At 40.8% G+C, this 18203-nt stretch overlaps 1 protein-coding gene across 2 annotated transcripts; it reads right to left on the reverse strand.

Moving 5' to 3' along the window:
* Nucleotides 1–8100: 8100 nt before the first annotated feature.
* Nucleotides 8101–18051, reverse strand: ERH (ERH mRNA splicing and mitosis factor). 2 transcript variants are annotated; one of them, XM_067557816.1, is made up of 5 exons: nucleotides 17899–18051; nucleotides 15376–15463; nucleotides 13428–13548; nucleotides 9847–9924; nucleotides 8101–8193 (listed from the first exon to the last, which is right to left on the reverse strand). In XM_067557816.1, the coding sequence occupies exons 1-5, from the start codon at nucleotides 17899–17901 to the stop codon at nucleotides 8184–8186; spliced, it is 300 nt and encodes a 99-aa protein (XP_067413917.1). In that variant the 5' UTR covers nucleotides 17902–18051; the 3' UTR covers nucleotides 8101–8183. The 2 variants fall into 2 exon arrangements, with proteins under 2 accessions (XP_067413917.1, XP_067413916.1); XM_067557815.1 differs by lacking the exon at nucleotides 8101–8193 and having other exon boundaries at nucleotides 9445–9924; nucleotides 17899–18050.
* Nucleotides 18052–18203: the final 152 nt, after the last annotated feature.

The raw sequence follows: 18203 nt of genomic DNA on the forward strand, positions 1-18203 counted from the left end.
ACTAGTCTCAAACTTTGCAGATTTTAACACTCACATTCAGCAGTTCTTGTAACCAGTCCTCCTCAGGTTCACCCAGAATCCTTTACACAGGTTCCCTGTGTGTTTCTAGGGACACCATGGAGAATATGTTTATTGGTTTAAGGAGCACTTCTCAGGAAGATTAGGTTTTAAGTGAATGAGGAAGCTGCTCCAGAAGATGAGAGACAAGGAATGGGGTTGAGATTGTAAACTTTCTACCCTGGCAACTACTGATGACCTACGTGGGTGGGGAGCATGATCTCAGGTTCAGAACCAGAGCTGTAGATAACTTACAGTAAGGATTCCTTCAGCACACACTCTGCTGCAATAAATATATACCCCCACACCTTTTTCAATTATTGGACATAAATCTTAGAGGAAAACACCTAACTGACTGTGCATTACCTGAATAACCCGTATCAGGATGAATTCACAACTGGTGTGAGATTTTGATGGAGCTGTGCCTTGTAACACCAGCAGTAATACAAAGGGCCAATTTTTTTCAAAGGTTGTATGAATGCAGCTTTGTGCACACAAACATGTGCAACCCCATTTTTTTAAAGCATAATCACTTGCCCACTCAAGTGACAGAATGTACATGTGCTAACCCACCACTTGCATACGCCATCATGCTCAAACGTGCACAGGCAGGTTCTTATGTACCAAATTGTCCACTATACAAACATAGGGCACAGTTACAAAATGTGGGCTTCCAGAAGTTCTGTCCTAATATGTATACCCTCAAGCCTCTGCATGCGGCACACTGAAGTTCAGGTGCGGTAGCATGGAAGTAGAAATCACTAAATTGAAGAGGCTTTTAATTTGTATGTGTTTACCTGGAACAAAAAAAAGGCTAAAACTGCCCTGGATGGATCAAAAATAGAGTCCTGACTGCTCCTACTAAAAAGTAATGCTTTGCCCTGCTAGAACATCGTGTATCAAAAGATCTCCAAAGGCATTATTAATTAAGTGTCCAAACATCCCAGTGACATAGGACATTATTTTTATTCCCTTCTGTAGAGAGGAAAACTGAAAAACAGGGTTTGTTACTTGTCTGAGGGCACACGGCACGTCTGTGGTAGAACTGGGAACAGAACCAGGAACGGAACCTAGATCATATAACTTCAAGTCATATCACTACCCCATGCTCCCTCCCTATATCTTAATGTACAATTCTTCAAAGGTTTATTTATTTGAGTAAATTGTATTTGATTACCTGGGGGGGTATGGTATTGAAAGCAAAGTTGTTGTGGTCTTCATCTTATTCTGGATACTCTGTGAGATGGCTGAAGCTTTTATCTGAATCAGTGGAGTTCACAGGGCACTTTATCTTGTATTCACATAACTGTGTTTGTAATACTATCACCTGTAACCTTAGCAAACAAGCTCAGAACCTCCAAATAGCATCTCAATAATAAAAGTGAGTATAAAACCCCAAAGGGCTCCAATGCTGCTCACAGGGGGTACAAGTGCTACTGGAGAAAGATGCCAAAGGGTGGAATGGGTACTGACAAAAATAATCCAAAAGGGTAGTGGGGGGGAGGGAGCAGACTGGGGGCTTATTTCATAGCGGGGGGCCCATGTCAGCTGATCTGTTAAATCATGTCTTCGTCTACCCCTACTTCTAGCAGCATAAAGAAAGGGAAACAGTAATAAAGGTGCCTTGTGTTGCCTAGCACTGAGCAAATGATCAGACTCTGAAAGCCAGAAATCTTTAAAAGGCTTTAAGATGCAGATCAATTTTGTCTGTGCTTTCACTTCTAAGTGGGCAAGATGCATATCTCTGCTTCTCACCATTCATTACATAGACCCAGATGAAGTTTCCTTAGCAGAGTTTATATTCCCTAGATAAAAGTGTCAAAATATTAGCAGCAAGCAACTGCCAATGCCCAGCCAACTCCAGCAGGAGAGTGCTTGAGAGAGTGCAAGTATTACACTTCAAACATCCATGAATGTGGCGAATTCTTTTTAATTAATTGCCCTTAGCTTGCTGGACAGAAACTGAGCTGCCATATTAATAACGCAGGCACTTTAAAAACCACTTAATGCAACTTGTGTGGGGTACCACTTACACTTACAGTACTATTGAGGACTCTTTAGGGACGGAGGGATTTTTTGTCTCTCTCAGGCCTATTAGCAAATGCTATTTGATCTCTAACTGCACCCTCTCAATTAGTGATCACATTGGCCCCAAAGCTCCCTTCCACCACCTTCTGCAGAAAGAAGCGAAAACTGTGAGGAAAACATGCAGAGAAGAGGCAGCTCCATTATCTGCAATAATTCCACCTGACCCCCCACCTAATCTACCTTTGCCCTTCATCACCTCTGGGAAACATCCGTGGAAGTCATCAGTCTAGTGAAAAATGGAGGCAGACCCAGGGAGTGTCAGACAGCAACAGCCACACTGAGAGCTATGTCCCCACCTCAGTGGCTCATCTGAAGTAACAAGGATTAGTTAATGCTATTCAGGGCTGGTGGTGGTCTGCTAACCAACAGCAGCATGGCCAAGAGACAGCAGCGCTGCCATTGTGTGTGCAATGGGAATTGAACGGAACCCACAGAACAGTCCTTCTGACTGTTTAGAGTGTGGGGCAGGGTTTCTTGGCAATCCCTATCCTCTACAGTTCTCTTGATCAATTTCCTCCCTGCTTGCACTGCAGCAGACAGCAGCCACAAACACAGCTGGGGAAGTTGTGTGAGTTCTCCATGTGTTTGTGCTCTGCAGGGAAACAGAAGGACCAAGGCATATCATAGCAGGTTTACTTTAGATTATGGGGCTAATGCAGGAGGTGATATCACAGAACTCACTAGCATACAAACAGATTTCATATTGCTAGCTAAACTCCTGCTGACGCCCTAGCAGTGGGGGGCAGTGAGCTTGGATATAAAACATAGCTTGTTTTATTTGTGTCAGACTCAAACTGAGCACGGTTAGGAAGAAAAAAAAAAAAGAGAGCCTACTTCCTGGAGCAATGCCCAACACTCAGCCAGCAAACCTGTTCACACAGGCATAGTTCAGATTACAGTAATGAGAGCACTAATTGCCGATGCCCCATGTTTCCTTGTAACATCTCCAGATGGGGCTTTAATTAACTTCAGTGATTTTCAAATACAGTGCAGGTGAAATCCCTAATGGGTCAGAATAAAAAGAACTGTCACTCCTAATATGCAAAACCTAACATTTCTGCTCAGGGCAGGTGACAAATCCACTTTTTCAGTGTTCAGTCAACCATCAGCTAGTGCTATTCATCCAATGTGAAATAAAATTACAACAGACAAGGCACTGTGTGCGACAAACCGTTAGAGGATTGGCAGCAGTGCTTTGAAATCAATGTATTTCAAGTGATCATTCTCAGACTACCTCTAGGAACTAAAAATATGTACGTGTGTTTTACAGACATGCAGTGAGGTCAAAAAGTTTCAAATTTTGCTTAAAGTTACGCAGCTGAATAAGTGGATTTTCCGAAGGTCTAACCAGCCCCAGTTCACACTGTCACTAGTTTCAGAAGTGAGCTTGCTCTTTGCTAGAGTATTGGTTTGTGACACTGCAGGAAAAGATCCTGCAAAAACAGCAAGATTGAGAAACCAGATATCTTTGTGCTTCCACCATTCTACAGGGGCAACACACACTGCAATAGTGGGCTCCAATAGATACAATGATAGCTCCATAATGGTTGAGAAAAATGGAGCCTGAAATTACATTACATTTGTATCCCAGCAACTACTTCCTTTCATTGTCTATTAGTTTTCTTCATGGGCTGTTGGATTGCACTTATTCGTCCAGCAAGGCTGTGAGTATGATTGCTCTGCAGAGATTTGTGCTAGAATAGATAGGTTATAATTTAGTTTGGATTATAGGCCCTTCATTTTCGTTTTGTTTAAAATTTCTAGGGAATTTCACTGTTTATTGCAAAAATTAAATAGGTGAAAATTGGTGCAAAAAATCCACCATTTTTGAGTAAATACTGGGGGAAGGGAGGACAAAAAAGCAACGGAGGAAAAAATAAAAGTAGTTGAAATGCTGTGGTTTATTTAATCAACTGTATTTAGCTATATGATACATAGTACCACCAGATGGTACCCAAACCTACTGAAGCCCTGAGATACTATAAAGCAATTTAATGAAGTTTACTGTAGAACTTAAATTGAACACAAACACTGTGTGCTCCCTATGAGTTTATGAAACAATTATCTATAATCCCCATTACAAATAAAACTTTTCTTTTTAATAAACCAACAGGTTACTGTTGGTTACTTACACTGGATATAAGGTACTTCAATGTAAATTTCAGAAGTCCTGAGTAGCATAGGCTCCAAAATTTGGGTGAAAAGCAATTAAACCATCTAACAGCTTTCACAAAAAACCTGGGAATTTTTTTGGTAAAAAAATCAATAAAAACTGTAAACAAAAGGATTGATATACTTCATTCTAATTCAAAATGGCTGAAGACAGAAGTGATAATTTTTTCTGCTTTCACAGTAATTTTGCTTTTGTCAGAAGCTTCTATGTTTAAATGCATTTTCAGAGCACCCACTGCTAGTAACATCATAGAAATGGTCCCTGCGTAGCTTTTGTTGATGTCATGCAAGTGCTGTAATAAAATTGGTTGTGCCTTTTTTGCTTCCATGTGATGTGTAAAGAAGGTTGGAAAGCTATTTAAGTTTTCTGCTTTTTTTTTTTTTTTTTAAACCTTAGAACTATCAGCAATGGTCCAGTCTGGTCTTGCTGGAGGTTTTCTTGAGGTTCTCAGTGCATCTATTACAAACTCTCCCCCTTTGAAGATGTGATGTTGAATCTTTAACAAAGGCTTCCTTTCTCCAAATGTTAAAGACACTGGAGTTAGATATTAAGTAGACTGGCTACAATTCTCTTCCCCTCAGTTGCTCTGCTTTCAGTCTCTTGAAACTTGTGATGGCAATGTCACAACTTCTTATAAAGTCTTCCACAACAGACCAGTTACCATTTCTGACTTTTTTTTTTAAAAGCAGAAAAAGACACTTATTTCCAGCTTTCTTTATCCTTCATAAAGCACTAAGAAGGACACAAACCCAATTTTGTTTCCTTTGCAGGTCACCTTTACCTCTTCAAAAGGTTTTGGTATGCTGCCTAGTCTGCATATTCCACTCTGAAGGGGGCAGCTAGGTGGCATTTAACTCTTCAGTATAAGACACTCAAAGCCCATTTTTTACTGAGATGTTTTAGCATATATTAACTAGAGTTCTATGTTGCATGACCTGGTTTATGGATAGGCTGAGAGCTTTTTGCAGACAGCAAAACTTGGGACTATGGTAAAGATGTAGCTAAAGTGGCTGACAATATTCTGTCCCCCATTGATCACTTTTCTCAATGGATTGCTGATTAAGTAAAGTATCATTAATACAGCACTGAAAGGTGTGCATAACATTTGCTCCATCATTACAGGTAAGGGGACAGCTATTTTTAAACAATCTACCACTTCTGGAGCATTCTGTAAAGCATCTGAAACAGCCATACCTATACGCTTACTCTTAAGAGCATCTGGTCTATTAAACTTGCAGTCAATGAAGTAAAAGAATGACTGAGTTGTACTGCTGAGTCTACATTTCAGCCATGAAGAGTATAGATATTGCATTTCACGTAATTATACATATGATTTCAAAGACCATAGTCTGAGCAACATACAGGCTGATGGTAACTTAAAACTGTTCTCAAATGCATTATGCTTTGTAACAAACCCTTCGTCCTCCACTACAAATGATTACAAGATGCAACATGGTTACAGAGCCATCTTGTCCCTGCCACAGATTTCCCTCTGACCTTAATAACTAACTCTTCAACCATGGATAAAATGTTTTACGAAAAAGAGATATTATCCCCATTTTACAGATGGGGAAACTGAGACACAGAGATGAAGTGATTTGTCCAAGGTCTCCCAGCAGGCCAGTGGCAGAGCGGGGAATAGAACCCAGCTCTCAAGTCCCACTCCTGTGGTTTAGCCACTAGTCAACACTACCTCTCGGACAAAGCTTCCCCACTCTCTGCCTCAGATTTCCTCACCTATTAAAGAAAGGAGTTAATGTTTACTCACCTTACAGGATTGAGGAAAGACTTGTTTACTTAGTACTTCCTTGTTTAAAATCAACACAAGCATTATGTCAGCATGTCAATCTTTGTGTTGCAGATCTTGTAGGCCTCCAGAATATCCATACTCCAAGCCTCTTTAGGGCATTACACTATTCCTACTTAAATTAAATGGAGGTTTACTTTCTTGTCATTCATGTCATTCTTGTCATTTCATTGTATTCAGCAACATACTGTAGCAAATGCAACAAACATTGATTTGTACTCAAATCAAGAAATTTTACAAGTAGTTTTGTCAAACTTATACAAATAAGCAGAAAAACCAATTGCATGATACTGGAGTTGAGTACAAATCACAGTTGTCCCAGCTTGATAAAATTGCAGTGAACATAGGAGTTCCTTTACAACTTTAGTTAAGAATGTACTGTACAATGACAAAACAAGATTTTGGAATAATATAGCTGTAAAATGCAGACAAAATTAGAGCCCATGTGAGGAAGATAGACAAGGAACAAGTGGGACTTCTGGAAATCAATCAAGATGACATGCTAAACTTTAGATAAACATGCAAGAGGATTGCTCACCATAATTAGTAAACATATTGCTATCAGTGCACTTTCTTAGTCAGATGATGCTGTAGTCTCTGCAGCAAGACTGAGGAGAATACTTGCAACAGCTCCTGATCTACAAAAGGTCTACTTGGTTTGATACAAAACCTGAACTGAATTTTCCAGAAAAACATGATGTAAACTACATGAATCAAGAGGGTAATGCATAGTGGCAGGAGATGAGACAGCATCACTAGTTTATGTTCCACCTTTAAAAAGAATACGGTGAGAGTATTGATATCAGAAGTTAATGAATGATCTTGATGTATCTCCCTGGAGGATTTTCCCACTAGTACATACAGGGCGTTGGTTGGTAGTTTAGACTGCTCTGGGCACTGATACCTCAAACCATGCAGCGTAGCTGTGGAGTTCTTCCACCCACATCAGGTACACAGCTGTACGGTATGAACTGATGTAGAAGATTGTCGCTACAGGGAAGAGAACTTTGAGTGCAGAACAACTTTCCAATGCTGTTAGGTGTCTGGGAGAAAAAGTGGCTCTCTAGCAGCTTGTACTTCGAATACATGAATTTTCTATAGAGCTGAACAGATTGTCAAAAAATAAACGAGAGGAAGTTTGGGGTGGAGAGTTCAGAGACCCACTGGACAGGAGTGGCAGCATACAGCAGCAGCTGAGCTTCCTGCATTTCTAAGAGCCTAGAGACCTTATTTCTCCAATCATAGCCTTGAAGCAGCAATCTTTTATATAGTTGGAAGAAGGCATCCTAGACAATCTTTTTAGCAATTCATATCAGAACCATGTAGCAGTAGTTTTTGAACTCATGTGTTCTACAGTCAGCTGTACAGTTAAGTAGTTGAAGTGTTAAATAGGCCAAAGTTTTAAAAAGTTTTGTTTTGTGAATAAATAAACTGATTGTATGAGGAAGTTCTGAGATTATATGAAGAATACTATTTTTATGTCATACTGGCATAAAACTTGCTATTGGGCTTCCCAAGCCAGTAGCCAGAAGTTTGTTTCAAGAGCAAGCAACCCATTAGAGAATCTTAGATCAGTCAGAGAAAACTGGAACTCGGGGAGGAATTCACTGCTGTGCTGCAGCTACTTTATGCTATCTAAGGAATACTCCTGGCACAGGGCATCTCTTTGGCTCTGCATCCCTGTTCCCACAGGAGTCCCTGGCTCAGAGGATGTTCTAGAGTAGAAATGGTCACAGGGGCTGTTACAGCAGCCCTTAGCCAGCAGCTGAGATCGAATCAGCCCCAGCAAACCCAGGATCAGGGAGGCACAAACCACCTCCCACTGCCAGGCTCAGTACCAGCACAAGGATGAATTTAGCCCCAAGACAGCAAGAATGTAGAGAAGAGCAGGAACTATTTTATTATTTGTTTTTACCTCTGTATCTGACTCCTCTTGCTGAAGAAGCCATAATCTTTTTGGAAATAACTGAAAAAATTGTGTGAGAATTAACTTTATTTTGTTCCTCTGGTGAGCAATCACTCTTTAGCTACCATATTTAGGCCCCAAAATGTGTCTTCTCACAGTGACCTGCAAAAGGAAAAAGGTCTTTTTTTTTGTGCTTATTTATTATGTATAATAGGCTTGAAAGGTTTTCCTTCCAACTTTTTCTACTTGTTTTACGTTAGAAATTCAAGTACTGTTTATGCTGGAAGAAACCTAGTGCAATGTTGCCCTCACAAGACCCAAAGACTGAAAGCTAAACAATTGAGAGGGGAAGGGATTTTTAGTCACTATTTAGCAAAAACGCCTTTTCTTTAAAACACCAACCCCTTCACCCCTTCAACTGAGGTATTAGAGCTCACATTACACATGCTCTGAGAGCTCTGAATGGTCCAACAAGATCAAGGAAGAACAGACTTGACATTCCAGATTATTCTAAGTTTAAAAAAAACTGTAGGAAAAAAGCCACATTAAAAAAAATTTCAGGCAGTTTGCCCGTAAAGTAACAAGAAAGGACAAGCCCAATTAAAAAAAAAAAAAAACCCGTTGCAATAACCTTAAAGAAAGCTACATCCTATTCAGCATCCCTGAAGGATAACCTTCTGAAACACAGAATGTGTTGCAAAATTTTAAAATGCATTTTGGGCACCCCAAAAGGACACTTATCCTTCAAACTGCATGAGTAAACTGAGCAGAATGTTCAAGCATTGTTTGTTTCCTACATAGCTTACTTTATTTATATACACATTAATGTGCATCTTTCAACAATAAAGGTCAGCCCATTCATGGCAATCAGAGCCCCACAATCTTAAAAAGAACTGACAGTTCTATTATAAATGTAAGAGTGATTCTAGCAACACCACTATATATATGATGTTCTTTGTCACCACATGACCCACTGAGTAAGGTATTTAAGAATTTTAATTGTCCTTTTAAATTGTGCATTACTTTAACCAGCATACACTCCTTCCAGACTGTTCAGTCCTAGGCGTTAAGAAGATTTTCTCTTGCATACCATATAGCTTTATACTAACAAACCTTTTCTTTACACTCCACAAGTGGAAATATTTTCACCAGCAATAACTATAAATCCTGGGCTGTCGCTCAAAGCCACAAGCACTCAGACCAAGACACACATCAACTTTGTTTACAGATCTTGTTTTGCAGCACTTAGGAAAAGGTGTGCTCATATGAAGCTAAACACTATGCAACAGAAAATCTTTCACAGTTCAGTCCACACACTCCTCCCAATCCCTGTTACACAGCACACTGACCAGTTGGACTTAAATTACTCTGAAGTGCTTTAGGAGTCAGATAAGAAGTCCAGCACACATAAGATTTAACTAAAGAGTATTCATTTTATTTTCCACTAAGTCTTTGTCTCAAGGACATAACTAGTCATTGGAAACCCCACAGAAGGGCACATACAATGAATCTGGTAAAGCATATGAACAGCCCTAAGGGGTTGAACAAAGTAGGATTGTTAACTAACCAGAGAGAAAAAGTTAAATCCCTGCCAACGATGTTACAGTTTCTTCTTCAGAAACTGTAAAATAGGGTTTCAAACTGAACAAAATCCTTGCATCTCTAACAACACATTCAGTCCTGGCTAGAGTTTAACAAGATAACAACAGGATGACTATAATACAAAACTTCTACTACTGTACACTCCTGTTGTCCAAGCCCTCCCCAAGCCTCATAATGAGGTTGCCCCCTTATTTGCTTGCTTGCTGAGCTTGCCTGCGGAGGAGGACGTAGATCTTCTCCTTTATCCAGTCTTTATTGTAGGGCTGGTATGTCTGAGTGTCAGCACGGTAACTAGGGAAAGAAAAAGACAGTTAATGTAATGTTGCTTTATCCTTCTATGATACATTTCAGAGGAGGCTTAACAACAGTTTGTAAAGCTCACAAAGTCTATGAGGTAGCAAAGTAATTATCCATGTTTTACAGGCAGATATGGAAGCATGATGAGGCTGCAGCTTTGAATGAGTGGGAATTTTGCCATTGATTCCAAAGGGATTTATCTTACTCCTAAAGTGACCTTGATCAAATTACATAGCAAATCAGTGAGAAAGTGTGGAACAGAACCCAGATGTTTCAAGCACCAGTAACTACTAGCTCACATTCTCTCTTTTACATTAAAATTCAAGAAAATTATTTTCTCCATCTATAGAAAGTGGAAAGTGAACAGAGAAAGCCTTTAGAAAGTGTTTTAAAGCTCCTCAGAATTAGAAAATTTAACACAAGTCATGGAACATTTTTTTAAAAATTGAAATGCTGGTCCTCCTTGAACTTGAGATACTTTGGACAAGGCATTAATTTCCAAATATTTAAATAAATGAGAAATTTGTAATTTAACCCTAGAGATTTTCTACATGTGCAAAGAAACTTTAAAGAAGTTTTTTAAAATAAAGCTCTTCCATTCACTTGAAGTTTTATAGAGCTCTTAAGTATTTCCTCCACTTGCCCTAACAAAACATTGAAGCCAAGACAGTAAGGATGCAGCTCCCAACCAGCAATCCATTCACATAACTGGCAGTGGGTCTAGGTTCCAGAACAAGCACACTGCACACAAAAAAGTAGGCTACAAACTTTGTTCTCTCTTTACAAGTCAGGGATTACAAGTTTATTTGGGCTCACTTATTATATAAAGTAACACAGGATATTGTAGCTCATCACCAAGCTCTCAACAGACCCAGGGAACATTATTATGTTTAAACACTGCCTCCACTTGTGCCAATCCAAGCTACTTCTAGCAAAAATAAGGGCTGGTCTACAGTAGACTGTTTTGTCGAGATCAAAGTCAGCTTTTTTCAACAAAATAATGTTGGTGTACACACCGCAATCACACCCCTCCCCCCGACAAAAATGCCCTGTTTTTTTACAAAATAAAACCACCTCAACAAGAGGTGTAGGGCTGATATTGGTGTAGTTAGGGCGATGCAATGTCAATGTAGACATTACCTCCCCCTTACATCAGCTGTGGGGCTGTCATTCTTGTCAGTTTCACCAGAGTGGCGAATATGGGAAGCTGGCTCCTAACAGGAAATGGGGAGTGTCGGAGTGGCAGCCCACCAGAAGCCTGTGGGCTATGTTAGGTCAACTTATTTTCCTAGTGTAGGCAAGGCCTAACTCAACAAGCTAATGATCAAGTTATCCGTCTGTATAGATGTAGTACTAAGATTTGTCCCCTCATGCCCAGTTTTAATCCTTAAATCTGGCATGTGCCTTTTGAAATATCTAGTGCCTGCACTGGATACTCCAAGAAACTGTGGTGTAACAGAATTAACAGAACATCTCTGAACATAACCCTTTCTACCCATATGACAAGGACAAGGAAGTGATCATTAGCATTAAACCTTGGATGGGCCAAAAATTAAGCTCTAATCTTTAATGCCATTTGACTCAGTCCAAGATATTTTAGAGGTTTTATAGAACAAGCAGGAAAAAAAATTCACTCAGGACATTTAAAAACCTAGCTATTTAAAAATCCAGCAAGACTGTGAAAACATGTTTCAGTACATCTATGCAATTGAAATAGATACATCCAGAATAAATTACTGGGTTTTTGTTAATTCTCAGAAAGCACTAAATGTATCTTTAAAAATCAGTAACTAAAGCTGCACTAAAAGATCAGTTATCAACCCATTTAGGGATTTGTGCAACCACAAACTGTGCACAGCACATTACACGCTAAGTCCGCCATCTGGTGGGAAACCATGAGCTAAAACAGAATTTGGCTCAGAAATATACTTTGGCATCATTAGGTTTGACTAGGCTCCTGATTAAAAAACATAATATTGTACTAGAAAATAGAGGCTCCTTCTTAAAACGAGGCTCATACCCTTAATCTGTCAGAAGGGAAAACAAAACACAATATGACTGGTCAACCCTGCACCACTCCAATACTGCTGTGGTTGGGGATCAAGCATAGCAGGGGGAGAACTAAATGACAAGATAAAACTTCAGAAACCAGTATTAAGTGATTCTTTTCATCCTTCTCATCAATGACTTTGGCTAATGAATCTGAACAGCTAATGAATCCAAAATCTACAGGCTCCTTTCTGACTTCTCAAAATAGTATGTCGTAAAAACAAGTAAGTGTGTAAGAGAGGCATTCACTTATTAAAAATAGCTTCACTGCTGTTGGACCAAGTTGTATAGAAGACCTACAGACCCGCACACAATTTCCTGCAATTCTTTTGCAGTTAACTTCTACTCTGGTTATAAAGAGCAGCTGCACCCATCTCAGTTGAATATATATAAAAAAACCTAGATTAACTGAATGTTAGACTTGTTTTATTTTCAAAAGCACCTAGGTGATTTAGGAACACAAGTCCCATTGACTCTCTTAACAGCTGTGCTCCTAAGTCCCAGGTGATTTTGAAAATCCCACCCTACATTCCTGAGATACAATGCTCCATCTCAGTGTTCCCCAAACTTTAAGTCTCCCCTGCTCACTTTACACCTAATGTAATCTTCCTGGCACCCCCTTGGGGGCTGCAGTCGGGAGTGTGGCTGGGGAAGGAGCCACAGCCATGCCACGGTTGGGACCGCAAGCAGGCCCAAGCCCCGCCAGGCAGTGCACCCCAGTTTGGAAACAACTGCTCCATCTTGGTCCATGTGAACTGGCTGCAGTGTGTTGCACTTTAGAAAACTTAGGTGCAGCCTGTAGGCTCCTGGCATGTTGCTAATATGGTCCTCTGTGGGTAAAATTTACCAAAGCTGTGGCCTCTTCAGAATCAAACCATGAATCAGACCAGCTTTAGTAGCATTTGCCACTCAAGTACAAAGTTGTCTTACAAACAAGTTCTAGACACATTATTGTGAATCAGATCTGAAGTGGAACTGTCAGCTTAAGAGCTGTGTACTTGCTCACAGGAAACGTTATGTTGCAATGTAACATAACTGTTGCTAGGGGTGATATGGAATGCCAGACTGTTTTATGGAACACTGCTGCCTCACCAACACATCTAGTTACACCACACAGAATTTAAAGAGCATTTTAAATGGAAACAACACACATTTCTGGTCAGCAGCTGATAGATAAAAGTAAGAATGGAAAATGCTATTAGAATTTCTCAACTTTATGAAAGCACCTGTCATACGAATGCTGTAGAAGCCAATTCAAACAATGCAAACACCACAATCAGATTACAATACTGTAAAGTATTACGTCACTGATTTTGTGCATAAGCTTATAATTCCTTGTTACTTTTAAAACACCCGTTTTTCCAAAATGGGAGGGAAGCCATCCACTCATCTGCAAAATAGGATGGGTATTTAAAGTACTACCTTCTTTATAGCAGGATAGTACTTACACAAGACAGCTGAGGTCTGCCAGGTCATCAATAAAATCGAACAACTGGCTGATATCATACGTAATGGATGGGCTGTTGGGATTCATTCTCTTCAGATGTTCTTCATACATTTTACAAACTCCTGCAGAGAGAAAAACTTTCAGTACCATCAATAATGGCATTAAAAAGCCATTGGTTTCAGTTTGCCATAAGTTCCTTCAGGTATTAAAGTTACAGGCAACAGTAAAGTTTATAGAAGCACATTTGGAATAGGAACATGCAGATGCTATAGAACGGTTTTAATAGACAATGCCACTCACCTTTAATATTTTATTTCAATTTTACAATGTTAATTTGTTCTCATAATTGTCTGTATAGCACCCAGAACATATTGATTTGGGAAATGAGTCAGTAGTATTTACACATTTTTAAAGGTATCACATTTAAGGAAGCACTGTCAAATAGTTCAAGACTGTAACTTATGAACTGGTGGGAAGAGTTTTCTGGATTTTATTTTAATTCTACCATTTAGTCCAAGGAATAATTTTAGAAAAATATACAATATGCTTGTTTTATACTGAGTATACAGGCCAAAATTTTAAAATTCTCTCATTGCTGGTTCTAAAGCAGCAAAGTACACAAATCCTAGCCACAGAGCTAGACACGTGCCTGCTCTGCAACAGGATCAGACATCAAAGAAGGGAGTAAATACTATCAAATGGAGCGACTGACTTTGATGCATTACAACAGGCAGAAAAAGGTCACTCTTCCAAATGCAGAGAGATCAGATTATAGCAGGGATGAAAATGTGATTATCCCTTTATAAGAAAAAACATGAGTTAAATATTCTATAAGTTAATTTAAGGTACCTTTAAGCAGCAAAACAACATTTCCCATCATGGAAGAAAAAGTATTTAGAATTTTTCAGTGAGCAAAAAATTGTCTAGCTAAGGAAAAAAAAGCAGTTGGTACAATAAGATATTTTTGATGTTATATAGTATAAGAACTAACATGATGTGCCATGTTTTTTAAATGTTAACCCATAGTCAGCTCTTCTTTACATTGTGCTAAAGTCTAATTCGAAATGAATACCCAAATTGCGTCATATGTGGTTATGTAGTCTGAAGAGTGAGGTTCTATGTCTCTCAGAGCCTGGTCGGGATGTGCTGAACACTCATTCTATTGACTTCAATGAGAGATGAGCATGCTCAGCACCTCTCATGATGAAGCCACCAGTGAATTCATACCAAATCAGGCAATTTACAAATGAAAACATTTTCATCTACCATCCCTGCAAACTAGGGGTGTGTAAAAGTCAAACTGGCTTCTTTCCGGCTACACATTACCAGCAACAGAGTTTGCAATAAGTTGATTATGTGCAGGATAATAGGCTCTAGATTACTGCTCACAGCAACGTTTGCTGTGAGCAGGGATAACAAATTAGTAGTTAGAAAGTTAGGCCCTGCAATGAGATGCACATGGGCAGACCACTTGCAGGGTTCCACCCATGCACAGTGCACATCTCATTGCAGTTTCAGAACCTTAGTCAGTAAAATCAGAATAGGACTATGAATAAATAAAGGAAGAAGATTTGTGAAGGAGTCTTTTAGAAATAACTCTTTTACCTGTACATAAACTTTAGTCTTGTAGCAAACTGTTACACAAAGAGGCACTTTTTGCTATGTTACTTTTATACCTTTTCAATTTAAGGAAACGTGTTCAGAACTGATTTTCTCAGCAGGTGAAAGTTTGGAAAAAATAATCATGGCCTTAACATAGCCTTAACTAAGGCCTTAACAAGAAGAGATCATCTAAAGCAGTGTTTCTCAACCTTTATGATGCCAGGGACCGGCTTACTGCCTTCCTAAATTGTGTCAGGGAGGGTATTAGAGACTGGCACCGGTCCACGGACCGGTCATTGTGAAACACTGATGTAAAGCATCTTCATGCAAAAGGCAGCAATACTTACCTTCCATGCACTCATTCACCGATTCATAGTCAGCATATGTTCTGCCTTCTGGCCTCTTGGTAGGCTGAACAAGCAAAATTGTGTGAGACTGCACAAAAACAAGACAGTGACTCAGACTTAGAAGTACAAACTAAGAAACCCATGAAGACTAAATCGAAGTTTAGATGACCAACCCATGAAAAACAAATTCAACTGTATTTCAAGTAATCGATCTCAGTGATTTGTTACTGCATACACTTGTAACATACAAACCTTACTCTACTTCTCCTTTCAGAATAAGGGCCTTAAAATAGCTTTTCATTTCTTTTTAAAAGATCCTATGAGGTCACTGTAGTACAGAAAATAAATGTCACATTATGGCCATGAATTACAAACTGAAAAGAGGGATGCCACGTGGCACTGTTTTGGCCAGCAATTTTTGCCCCCCAATCATAGTTGCATTAATCCTGAAACTTGGTCAATGCACACACCTGTGCTTTGCTCTTGGAAAATAATCTTGTATTTCACACTCAAAATACTGACTGCATTCAAGGAATAGTATGCAAGGCTCAGACTCTTCCTCTGTAAATACTACACCAGCATAACAAAAGAAATGAGAATGTATAAAAAGTACTAAATTGGAGATTGCATAGATTTGCTTATTCCGTTGTAAATGCTGGCAGATACTGGTTTTGTTTTAATGTGCTAAATGATAGAAAACCAGGATAGAATCAAACTTTATCTCACTAACATTGCAGATCTCACCTTAAGGTGAAAAGTCAGCACGTGAAACACGGGATTGAGTATTCATCAGTTACAAGCGAACAAAGTTCTACAATTATAGTCTGCACTTAATTATTCAAGGATGTATGTATTTTAATTTCGAGGATATTCTAGCTCCTTGCACCCTCCTCCAAAGCATCTGATATTGTCCGCTTTCAGACATGGTACTGGACAAGATGGAAGTTTGGTCTGAATAGTTAAACCAAGTCCTATGTTCCTGTCAGGTCTTCTTAAAATGGCTTTTTAAAATTACCACTTATGGACATTACCATGCAAACATATTTAACCTAGTGTAGAAAGCCCTTTGGCTCAGCCCTCAGCAACTACTCAGTACTAATGCAGAAAGGCTTCTACCAATTGTAGATTAGCTCTCAGCAACATGACTAAAATGCTGCACCCACAGTGAACAGAGTGAAAAGTGGACTTGAGGAAACTGAGGGAGAGGGGGAGGAGAGGGCATGTATAAGGCATTGATATAAATACAATCAAGTGAATGCAGGAGCTATGAAGCAGATATTTTTAGGATTTTTAAGTTAGTACTGCCAGCCAGAAGTAGTGGCTTGCTTGAGTTGGCTCAAGAACTTAATCTAAAAGAAATAGCAACACTAGCCCTTACAGAAACGCTTCAAATATTTCTAAGAAAAGAGTTCCCCTCCTCACAGGCAGCTGTTCAATGCTTTGATACCTGCCTATCAATATTATTATTAATGCAGAGCATCAGTGTACTTCACTGCCACATGAATATAACTTAGCACTAGGGTTAGCAGCTCTTTTTGCATTTCACTCAGCATAACCAGTGAAGCTATATAAATCAATTTCAATTTATTTTCCTAACCTAGAAAGAGGGCCCTGGGTTCCAAGCACTACAAAGAAAGATTTGAATCAAAAAAGAAACTGTGTAATGGTGTTAATGTTCAACAAGTTCAAGCAAACAGCTCATTGAATACAAGTTTATAATGATTAAAAAAAGATGTGCAAAGGATTTTCTAAAAATTAGACTTGACTTGTGAGGATGTGTGTTACATACAGACCTTTACTCCCTTTGGGGGATTTCATTTACACTAGTTCTCCTGTCACCACAGACTTTTCCAGCCTAAAGAGACCTTGAATTTCTGGTGTATAAACAAGCAGAAAGCACACTGTGAAGAAACCCTTCTGGGCCCCACGTGTGCAGCGGAGAGAATCAGACAAAGCCACGAGCCCAGCGAATGTACTGAACGTGCAGGTCGGTCCCCCGGGAGGCTGCACACGCGGGCCCCAGACCAGTGAGCAGCTGTCTCGGCATCGGCAGACACGTGCTGCTGTGGTGGGCACGGAAGGACGGGCTCTGCCCTCGTGGATCAACACGGGCCCCGCACGGAGCAGCCGAGAGCTTCATCCCTCCCCGCGCACGGAGCAGCCGAGAGCTGGAGATGCTCAACGGCGCCGCCCGCACCGCGGCTGGGAAGAATCCGCCTCCGGTCCCCTCCCCCCCCCAGGAGCCGCGTGAGGGGCCCCGCGATCCTGCCCGATCCCTGAGCCAGCCTCGCCCCCGCCCTTTCCCCGCGGAGCTGGGTAGGGAAGGGGCGGGGTCTCCGGGCGCACTCGTGCCCACCGCTGGAGAGGGGGGCGGGAAGGAAGGCAGACACGCGGCTGGAGGAGCCGCCAGGCCGCAGCGCTACGTCGCCCTCAGCCGAGCCGTTCCCAGCGCCTTTGCGCCACAGCCGGACTGATCCGGTCCCGGACTCCCGCCCCACCCGGGGTCTCCCTTCCCCTCCTCACCATGGCGCCTTGTTCTCCGCGCGCACAGCCCCGCTGACTGTGACGGTCCCGACCCGAACTACTAACAGCAGCAGAGCCTCCAACGGTCACCCGCAATCCCCCGCGCTAACCGGAAACACTCCACCAACCGCCAACCAGGCCTTAGCTCCCCGGGCCTACGATAGACACGTAGAACCAGAGCGCCGCCTGTGGGAGGACTGAGGGCTCTCGCGAGATTGCCACACGGCAAGCGCTCACCGGGGCTGGGAGGAGCCCAAGGGCGTCGCTCTTTGAGACGTTGGCGGCCATCTTTGGTAGGGGCACCC

The sequence above is a fragment of the Emydura macquarii genome, unplaced genomic scaffold, assembly GCF_026122565.2.
Source record: "Emydura macquarii macquarii isolate MOO-44397 ecotype Brisbane River unplaced genomic scaffold, CSIRO-AGI_Emac_v2 contig_1876, whole genome shotgun sequence".
NCBI classification, from domain to species: domain Eukaryota; kingdom Metazoa; phylum Chordata; order Testudines; family Chelidae; genus Emydura; species Emydura macquarii.